The sequence below is a fragment of the Cydia strobilella genome, chromosome 14 (assembly GCF_947568885.1).
Source record: "Cydia strobilella chromosome 14, ilCydStro3.1, whole genome shotgun sequence".
NCBI classification, from domain to species: domain Eukaryota; kingdom Metazoa; phylum Arthropoda; class Insecta; order Lepidoptera; family Tortricidae; genus Cydia; species Cydia strobilella.
In genome coordinates, this window is record NC_086054.1 from 4,488,649 (window position 1) to 4,499,830 (window position 11,182).

Here is an 11,182-nt window from a genome sequence, read left to right on the forward strand (position 1 = left end):
TACCTTAATCTAAATTACACTCGTCTACGGCCTGTAGTAGTATACTGACTAATATAATTATACACAAATAAATATATCTCCTTTGCCTCTTCTGAGATTGGTGCCGCCAAGATGCTTTGAAAAGCGCCTACATCTAACCTATTAATATTTAGTGACTTCATCAACAATTGTCTTTTACCTTCGTTCCGTACACATTCCACCAGTATATGTTGAACATCCTCTACAATATTGCAAGCTTCGCAGTTCGGGGATGGCTCTTTTTTCATCATAAAAGCGAACTTCTTTAGAGGAATGTGTCCTGAACGAAGTCTTAACCCTATTTTAATTAATTTCCTACTTAACCTAGCACTCATAAACCAAGGAATATGAGGAGGTTCACATTGCATAGTCCTGTACCATATACCTTTTTCTTTGCAACGCTCATCAAAGTGTTCTTTCCATATCCCACGTACTTTCATATTGTATTTATGTAACTTTTCTGTAAAGTCTGGTGTAATATAAACTTCTGCTCCAATTGTGCGGGCTTCTTTTGCTAACATGTCAACCTCCTCATTTCCTCTTAATCCTATGTGTGCGGGGATCCATTGCAGTCTCAAAGACATATCAGTAGGTAAAGAGTACAATTTATCAAGCACAGTGTAAGCTATCGCTGTACCTCTGTTTCCAGAGGCGCAGCGAGCTACATGTTGCAAAGCGCTTTTACTGTCTGTAAAAATGACGATATTTTTGCATTTTAAACTAACTGCATAAGATATGGCCTCTGAAATCGCAAATAACTCCGCCGACATAATACAAATTTCTGAAATTATATTGTAACAACTTTTGGTTTTAAACAGTGGGTCTAAATATGCGGCTCCTATACTAGTTTCATTTTTTGATGCATCTGTATAGATTTTGTGCCAATCTCCGTATTTTGACTTACTTCCAATAAAACATTGTTTCTTATATCACTAGGATGGTATAATTTCTTTGCACATTGCACTAAATCTAAATTGGTAAAAATGACATCTCTGAATTGTATATTAGAAACCCAAGTATTCAGACTGAACATTTTAAGGGGATTTGAGGTAAATATCCGTTCATTTTTTACATCGGAGTATACAGTTGCAAGCAGTGGTAGTTTTTTCCTTATCCAGTACCTACCTCTAGCAGATAATTCAAGTACTTCTAGAAATTCGACAGTTTTATTATTGGTCCATGTTAAACATTTAAGACAATATTTGTAAGCCAAATATGATCTACGTATATGTAAAGGTACTATAGTTAACTCAGACTCCATTACATGAATCGGAGTAGTTTTTATAAAGCCACCTATTACTCTTAAGGCTTGATTCTGTAGCTTATCTAATTTCGTTACATGGGATTTGGCACTACAGTCATACAGAAAACATGCATAGTCCATCCTACTGCGAATTAGCGCTATATAAATTCTCCTTAAATGAGAAGGGTGTACACCCCACGTCGGCCCGGACAGAACTTTCAATATGTTAAGGTATTTGGATATCTTTACATGAATTTCATTTATATGGCTGCTAAATAGTAATGCCTTATCCAACCAGAAACCTAAGTATTTTATTTTGTCCACTGAACATATTATTTCCATGAGTTAGATTTATGGGCTGTATTTTTCGTCCTCTGGTAAATAAACAAGCTTTAGTTTTACTATTAGATATTTCTAACCCTAATTCTCCTAACTTAATTGCTATTTCACTGAGTGATACTTGTACGCTCATTATACTTTCGTTCAAGTTACATGACCTTTTGTATATGACAAAATCATCAGCATATTGAGACAACATTACATTTTCAGTAAACTTAGCTATTTTATGAGTAACAATATTGAATATCAAAGGAGACATAGGGTCACCTTGAGCTAGTCCCTTTCTGCACCACCTTTCACAATCCTTTGTATTATCACTTTTAATTTTAAGCTTCCTTCTGGTAAGAAACTTCCATAAGTAATTGCATATTTTAGATCCTACCGACAAATCATCTAACGTACTTACAACTTTTTCTATCAACACATTATTGTACGCGTTATCTATGTCTAAAAAACAGGCGAGGGTTGGAACTTTTTCAGTAAAACCTATTTGTATGTACGTAACCAAGCGGACTAGGGCATCAATACAAGACTGTCCTCTTCTAAAACCCGTAACAGAATTTGAAAATATTTTGTTTTTCTCAACATACCATTCTAATCGTTTAGTTAACATAACGTGGAAGATTTTGCAGATACAGGATAATAAAGATATAGGTCGAAGCTTAGTTTCAGCATCACTACGATTACCTAGTTTAGGAATAGGTACCACCTGTATACTTCGCCATTGCCTTGGTACAAAAGCATTAGCAAATATCAAATTGTATAGTTTCAATAAATACATTTTGCCGCACATAGGTAGATTAAATAACATTGAATACGTTATGTCATCTTCCCCAGGTGAAGTATCTTTCTTTTTAATACAACACATTAATTCATGAATGCTAAACTCTTGATCTAACTGCGTATTTTCGGATCTAATAATGGGCTTACGAGGTGTCACTGAGTCTGGCGCTAAACTACGCAATAATTCATTTTTCTTATCAGAGGACACGTTAAAGGTATTGCCTCGGACACCTTTGGCCCAACGCATTTTCTTCCAAACTTCTGACGCTGTGGTAGACTCACCTAGACTGTCACAAAACTTTTGCCAACTTACAGCCTTTGCCCGTCCAATTTTCTTTTTGCTTTCAATATTTATTTTTTCTAATATATCTAAATTTTGTGGCGTTGGATTGCGACGAAACTCTTTCAATGCTAACCGTCTTTGTGCAACTATTCTAGATAAATCGGAGCACCAGTAGTGTTTAGGCGTAAATAACTTAAATGCGCACGTTGCCGACCGGTGGTCCATCCATCCATTGTTTTCCAATATCCTTTTGTTTGTCATCGTCGAAAACATGTAGGTTCCCAAACTATTATCACAAGTGTCACCGCCAATTACAAGCTTTATGTCGTTGTAATAAGGTCAAAACATCTGCACAAGAAAATGTTTTCCATTGTTTTGTAGCTGCACCGCACTAAAAAGCGTTTTACTGTGGTAAGAGGTACCTAAAGTAAAAACAATTAGAATTTATTGAGAAGGTGCAAGTTTATCAAGTTGATTTAAAGTGTTTATTAATAACTATAGCGACCCGCCCCGGCTTCGCATGGAGAGTCAAGCATAATAAAATACATTCTGTAACAAGTATTCACTTCGGAAGCCTAATAATACTAAGAGCTCAATGTCCATTTGTCTGTCACCACTCACTAGGCTGTATCTCATGAACCGTGATAGCTAGACAGTTGAAATTTTTACAGATGTATTTGTACGGAACCTTCGGTGGGCGAGTCCGACTCGCACTTGTCCGGTTTTTTTAGAAGTTAATAATGGGTTAATTATTCTTAAAATATAGACAGACAGCCATCGCGCACTTTTTTGTAGACCAATGAAAGAGAGACAAGTCCACCATACATTGATATCAAATAGATTGGGCAGCGTTTTCAATTAAGCCAGCGTGATTTTTTCTAACTTCATTAGCAAACATCGTCATATTTCTACCAATTTAAACAAAACCTTAACAAAATATACACATAAACATTCCCAAAGAAAAACTTCATTCATAGGTGAGGTCTGGTTATCGCGAACATACAGACAGACATACGGACCCGGCGGGGGACTTTGTTTTATAAGGTGTACCTACATTATATGACAAGAAATATAATTTCATATCATGTTCTTAAATTAAACTAAAAATAAAGAAGCAAGTTAAAATTGTATTTTTTTATAAATACTTACTTAATGCCAATTTCGAACATTAGTTTAACTTCCTGCCTACATACTGAACTCGATGGTTCTAATATTTTTTTTAAATAGGTACTAGCAGGTTTTTTGTTATATTGCTAACCCGCAACGTAAAAAAAAGTAGCTATTTAAAGTGCTATATAAAATACTATACTTTGATAAGAAGCGTGAATACTCTTAATACCTATTGCAAGCAAAAACTACCTGCTCAAGAAAGGAGTTTCTAAACCGTTTATTGAATTTCGACTCTATGACCCACGGAATAAGGTTAAATATGACAGAAACTCGTCATGAATCTTTTGTCTATTTATTTGTAGCTGGCGTTCGTTCCTTCGCTACTATCGTCAAGGACGTGTCCGGAGCCACGGATAAATAAGATACGTATCTTCGAATACCCGTTTATCCGTGTACACGGGTCTTAACTACACGTTTCTTAATTAAACGTGTGGAACGGGCCAGAAAACCGTTTACGTATTATTCGGAAACGGGTATTCGAAACGTGTAAACGAAACACGGATTCGACCGCGAGCCCTAAGTTGGACCAAGATAAGTCTGCAGCAATTTAAATAGCAAACGTAGTGCAAGTGTTATTTAAACGTTATAATTACATAGGAGTTTAATGTTTAAAATAACGCACCAAAAACATTGCAGACTTTTCTTGGTCTAACTCTATACATTTTTTAACATGCTCATACCAAGAATAAAGAAATTCAAGATAGTGACCATGCTTTACAATTTTAACTAAGAATTCGTATAAGTATGTATTATCATTACAATATTAAGCGGCTTCTCAGATAACAAAACTTTCTGAAGAATGAGAACAAATTAAATTATTTATAGAAAATATTTTAATTTGTGACAATTCATAATGTCACATGTTGTGGAGTATACGAGTTACTGACACACTTTTACTGCTGACTGTACGAGACCTTTCTAATGAACCCAAACTCGATTTGTTTATGTTTTTCCATAGAAGAGTTACGTTTGCTACTTATTCTGACTGGTTCATCAGATCAGCTCCATGTTAGCATATTATTGCATTGTCTTGGGAATTACGGATGTACTCCAAATTTCAACTGAATCAGACATCGGCAAGTGGTTCAAATTTAAGTTTCAAGATTTGAAGCACACACAAATACAAAGATAGTTTGGATATACGGCGTCAAGCTAAATAAAAGTGTGTAATAAAAATGTGTGAATTCTAAGAAATAATCATAATGGCCTGGGTAAACTCTGGAGTTTGATAGTTGATGTTGATGTCGTTGTCTCCGGATGACGACCAAAAGCATCTGGTTGGGTAATACGGGCGGACGGGCATGCCAGAAGAGTCATCCTGTTCAAAATTCAAAATTCAAAATGTTTATTCTGTATTCATCTTCATTCGTCATTACGTCCCTGTAAAAATAGTTATTTGTTATACAAAGGGGCAAAGTTCTTGTTTAACTGCTTGTGCTAATATTGATACCCGAGCCAGCGAAAGATATCGAAATGAAACCACGAGCGTAGCGAGTTCGATTAGTTTGATAAGTGGAATCTTGAGCGTTGCTAGGGTGTCAAGGCCTCGTGCCGTAACAAATTTTACCACCAAGTGAAACACAAGATTTTTCACCACACCAACGCAAGGAAAATACTAACTGAAAAATATCAAACAAAATCAAACCAAAATCATATCCAAATGAACGTTATACTAAACTTGTCATTCAAAATCATCATTTAAAAGTAAATTCTACCGGCTAACGTAAGGAAACAACTCAAAATTTGTATCAGATTACTTTGCCTCACCAGTGGATAAAATGCAATTTATGAATTAAATAATCATTTATTTTGCCTCCCATAGAAGTGTTAGTAACAAAAACTTAAATACTAATGTTGTTTAACAGTTAATTACTTAATATGCCACTTTCTCATCAGTGTGCCTATTGGCCAAGGTGACCATTGTTTGTGCTACGACAACGAAATGCTTTGTGTCCCTCTATCACTCTTCCATATGACTGCGGTAGAGAGACAGCGTTTCGTTGTCGTATCGAAAATGATTGTCTTGGCTAGGCACCCAGAGCAATGTTATATTCAATGCACAGTGCACACAGTGAAAACTGTTTTTTCTATATATAACGCTTCTTAAAAGCTTAGAGCGCTGGTGGCCGAGAGCGGTAAGAGCGTGGGACTTTCAATCCGGTCGCGGGTTCAAACCCCGGCTCGTACCTGAGTTTTTCGAAATATATTGTCCACGATGGGACAAACAATAAGAAGTCACGTTTTAGACTTAAAGATATTTAATTAAAATTATATAAAAAATACAAAATGTGTATGACACGCAAAGTTCGTTAATCGGTCTTGTAGAGATATGAGTAGGTATATAACAGATATACGATGATGTGGAGCTAGTTTTGACACTTGGGCCGTGACGTCGCTCTACTCGTCCGGTAATCGTGTTCACCGTTCCGTTTCGCGTGAACATTCTCCCCGCCCTTGAAAGCTCCTGAAGCTTTCAAGACTCTGCGTCATCTGGGGACGGGAGTAGACAGATGCGGTTGATGGCTCGACGAACTGTGCCTCGAGCTGTGGAAATATCGGCGACTCGAGGGATGCCATCAGTCCCTGGAAAGATTCGTTCGACCCTGCCAAGGCGCCAATTGAGTGGCGGCGTGAAATCCTCCTTCAGCAGAATAAGGTCATTTGGTTTAAGGTCCTTGCATCTGAGCTTCCACTTCGTGCGCTGCTGCAATTCGGGGACGTATTCAGAGCTCCAGCGCTTCCAAAAATGCTGTCGAATCTGTTCAAGACGCTGGAATCTGTCGAGGCGATTTATGTTGGAGTCTAGTAGGCACGGCGATGGTAACGCAGTGAGGGGCCTACCTATCAAAAAGTGTCCCGGGGTAAGAGGAGCGAAATCTTGGGGTGATGAGCTCAAAGGACAAAGGGGTCGGCTGTTAAGGATGGCTTCAATCTGACTGAATAGAGACGATAATTCTTCGAACGTTAAATGGGCATTGCCTAGGACCCTATTTAAGTGATATTTAGCGGCTTTAACACCGGCCTCCCACAGCCCACCGAAGTTAGGAGCGTATGCTGGCGAGAAGCGAAATTCAATACCTTTGTTGGCCGCAAAATCGATGATGCCATCCGTATTGAGTTTTAAAAATTCATTAATCTCCTTTGCAGTAGCAACAAAATTCCTACCATTGTCGCAAAAGATTTGTTTAGGTTTGCCGCGACGGGATATAAACCTTTGGAGGCACAAGGTAAAAGCATCCTTTGACAGCTGACTCACTGCTTCAAGGTGAATGCATTTGTATCGGAAGCAAATGAAGATGCAAAGATATGCTTTCGTTATCCTGCATCCTCGGCCTTTTCGATCGGTAATTAAGAATGGACCAGCAAAGTCAGTTCCAGTAGTGTAAAATGGGTAGTCGGGAGTAACTCTCTCAGCGGGCAGATTGCCCATTTTATTCGTTAGAGTCTTGCCTCTAAAACGCCTACATACAGAACAAATATGGTAAGTACGCCTTGCTAGGTTTCTTCCACCTATAGGCCATATGCGATCCTTTATGGCACCTAACAATAACTGTGGTGCAGCGTGAAACAATAGCTGATGCTCTTGTCGAAAGAGCAGCTTAGTAAAGGGGTGGTTCGCATGTAAAATTATGGGGTGCCTTTTGTCGAATGTATATACTGAAGCACCTGCCAAGCGGCCACCAACTCTAAGAATTCCTTGAGTATCAAGAAAGGGATCAAGAGAGATAATATTAGATTTGCGATTAAGAGTCTTCTTGTTCTCTAATAGACTTATCTCGTTACCAAAAGATTCGTTTTGAGAAATTTTGACTAGAGTGTCAAATGATTTATTTAATTCATTAACTTGGAGGGGACCAGATACTTTGTTGTTAGGCTCTCTGCAATTGTTGAGGAACCTGTAGACAAAGGCTAAAGCTCGTTGTAATCGGCAGAGTTTAGAAAAGTTTGAGAATTGAATGAAAGGTTCCGTGATTGTGACTGTATGCACCTTCAATTCTGGCAACTCTTGCGGGTCCTGCTTGGGGGTGGAGCTCAGCGAAGGCCAGGATGCTTCAGGGCCTTGCAAAAAGGTAGGTCCTTGCCACCAAGCGGAACAGCCTCCGATGCGATTCGGTTCAACGCCGCGAGATAGAAGATCTGCTGGGTTTTCCAAAGTGGGAACATGGCGCCAAGCAGATACGTCAGTTAGTTCTCCTATCTCGCTAACCCTGTTAGCAACAAACGTTTTTAATTTGTTTGAACTTGTATTTAGCCACGATAACACGACGCTTGAGTCAGTCCAATAGACATGACGCGATATTTGGCAGCGGAGGGCGTCAGTCACTGTGACGCTCAGTTGGGCTGCAAGAAGGGCGCCGCATAGCTCAAGACGCGGGATAGTGACAGGTTTTAGGGGAGCGACTCGACTTTTGGCGCACAGAAGGCGCACTAAAATTCTTCCCTTAGCTTCTATAGATCGGAGGTAGACAGCCGCACCGTACGCCTTTTGAGAGGCGTCACAGAAGACGTGCATTTCTACAGATACGTAGTTATCAATCAAGACTCGCCTAGGGATTGACAACTCAGATATGCTATTTATGTTGTCAGCAAACTTCTGCCAAGTTGACTGTATGTCTTGAGGAGCAGGATCGTCCCAATTTAGCCCCAAAGACCACAAGCCTTGAATGATAAGCTTAGGTATGATTGTGCAAGGTGAGATGAGACCAAGCGGGTCAAATATTTTAAAGGTTGATGAAAGTATACTCCGCTTAGTGAGAGCTTCGACTGGGTTCATTTCAATGGTGAAGCGTAGAACGTCCACTGATGGATCCCAGTCAAGACCAAGGGTGTCAGTGGCAGCACTGAGCATCAGGTTACCCTCGGTGTTGTTGGCTTCCGCAGTAAGTATAGAAGGTAAGTTCGACCTATATTTTCTTAAGGGAAACGCTCCTGCGGCTAAGCTTTGAGAGACAGACTTCTGAATAAAGCGAAGTTGCTCTTCATTATCATGTCCGGTCAAAAGATCGTCGACGTAGAAATCCTTTTGGAGGATGGTTTTTACTAAAGGATCTTGACACTCCTCACCAAGCTGCCAAATGCACCGAGTGCTAAGAAAACTAGCGCTAGCGAACCCATATGTAACCGTATTAAGTCTAAGAGTTCGCAATGGTTGCGACTCGTCATCACGCCATAGTATGAGCTGCAGATTGCGTTGGGACTCGTGCACCAAAACTTGGCGGTACATTTTTTCAACGTCTCCGGAAAGCACATAGCGATATTGCCGAAAACGGATGAGAATATTGAAGAGTGAGTCTTGTATCGTAGGCCCTACCATTTGTAGGTCATTTATAGAGAGTCCAGAGGAAGTGCGCGCCGAAGCATCGAATACAACGCGCAATTTAGTAGACTCGCTTTTTTCCTTGATAACAGGATGGTGGGGGAGAAAGAACGCATTGGTAGGCCTTGGAATGGTCGAAGGAGAAAGATGGCCAAGTTCTTCATATTCGTGAATGAACTTGGAATAACGTTCCTTGACTTCTGGCTGCTTCCTAAAACGTCGTTCTAAGTGGAAAAATCTTTTCTTGGCTGCATTGTAAGAGTCACCCAAGCAGTCGGGCTCGTCCTTTAGGGGAAGTTTGACAATGAAGCGCCCGTCGTCTGAACGTTCAGTAGTTGCGACGAAGCTTTGCTCGCACAAACGTTCCTGCTCGGTTAAAGCTTGTTTTTTCTGAGGTAGGCCCTCTAATTCCCAGAATTTAGCGAGTTCGTCATGAAGGTCGCTTGTGCGAGCAAAGTTGCAACGAATCGTGGAATTAGATAGAATATCAAACTGCTGCTTGGGACCTACGACTATCCATCCTAATTTAGTGCTCCATAAAGTAGGATTGCCATGTCCTAACGATCTTTTCTGAGATCCTAGTATATCCCAAAAGAGGTCAGCACCTATGAGAATGTCGATTTGGGACGATTTATTAAAGCTAGGATCCGCAAGTTCGAAGGGGGCTAATTCGAGATGGCTGATGTCAAAGCTACGCTTTGGTATAGGTTTAGTTATCTGTTGTAAGACTGTGCATGTTAATATAGCACTGTATGAACTTCGTTGAGATTGAACTTCGACAATACAGCGATCGACCTTGATAATGACTTCAATGTCACATACACCTTCAAGCTTCTGGGTGAGATTGCTAGGAGTGAGGGAAGTCAAACCTAACCTTTGCTTAATGTCTTGAGTGATAAACGACGACTCGCTACCGGGATCAAGTAGGCAATGCGCGGTAACTACCTTTTTTGTAGTCGGGTTTACCAAATTGACCAAAGCCCTTGCTAGTAGACCTCTAGACTCGGTTGGCACATTCAACTTAGAGAGGTTGGCTTGAATAGCATCATCACTAGCCTCGGTTTCTTTGTGTAAGAGTGTGTTGTGACGTTGCTTACATAAACGACAGGTTCCTGGCAACCTACAACGTCGCACTTCATGCCCTACTCTCAGACAGTTGTGACATAATTTTAAGGTAGCTGCCTGAGCGAGCCTGTCCTCGGGTGATTTGGCCTTGAAAGACGCACAGTCAAAAATTCGATGCTCTCCATCACAAATCACGCAGTGAAGTGGTTTGGAACCGGAAGGTTCACTGGTATGAGCCACGAAGGCCTTAACACTAGGCTGACTAGGTTTAGACCGCTGCGGTAAAACAGGTGCGTCTGGTTGACGCTTAAATGACTTGTCCTGTTTATTCCGCTGAACGGTTTCAAGGACGTCTGCACGACCCTTTAGAAAATAATGAAAATTATCTAGCGTAGGCATGTCCGCGAGAGAATTTTTGTGCTCTTCCCATTTTACACTCGTGGTGCTGTCCAATTTTGACGTCATCATAAAAATGATCAAGGTGTCCCATTGATCTACGGGCTGACCTAAAGTCTTGAGAGCACGCAAGTTCTTACAAACGTGGTCAACAATATACCTAAGACTCTTATCAGACTCACGCGTGATAGTTTCCAAATTAAATAATGATTTTAAATGATTGTTGACTAGTTGACGTTTGTTGTCATATCGTTCGCGTAACAATTTCCACGCTTCGGGATAATTTTGGTCAGAAACCTCTAAATTACAAATCACTCGAGCTGCCTCGCCCTCTAAATACGAATTTAAATAATAGAATTTATGTATATTTTTAATTTTGTCGTTATTATGTATTAAGGAGTGGAAACTTTCCCGGAATTCTAACCAGCGGTAATAGGTTCCGTCAAAAGTGGGAATTTTTATAACAGGGAGACGAAAACCCATAAGATCCCGGTCAGCGTTATGAGGGTTAGTCGCGGTTGAGTTGTACTCACTATCACGATCGGGGTTGTTACGCTTATATTTGTCT

At 40.0% G+C, this 11,182-nt stretch overlaps 1 protein-coding gene across 1 annotated transcript; it reads right to left on the reverse strand.

Annotated features, from left to right (window-relative positions):
• Nucleotides 1-6,187: 6,187 nt before the first annotated feature.
• LOC134747069 (uncharacterized) lies at nucleotides 6,188-10,575 on the reverse strand. The gene has a single exon (XM_063681636.1). It carries the CDS (start codon nucleotides 9,148-9,150, stop codon nucleotides 6,310-6,312), a length of 2,841 nt encoding a protein of 946 aa, XP_063537706.1. The 5' UTR covers nucleotides 9,151-10,575; the 3' UTR covers nucleotides 6,188-6,309.
• Nucleotides 10,576-11,182: the final 607 nt, after the last annotated feature.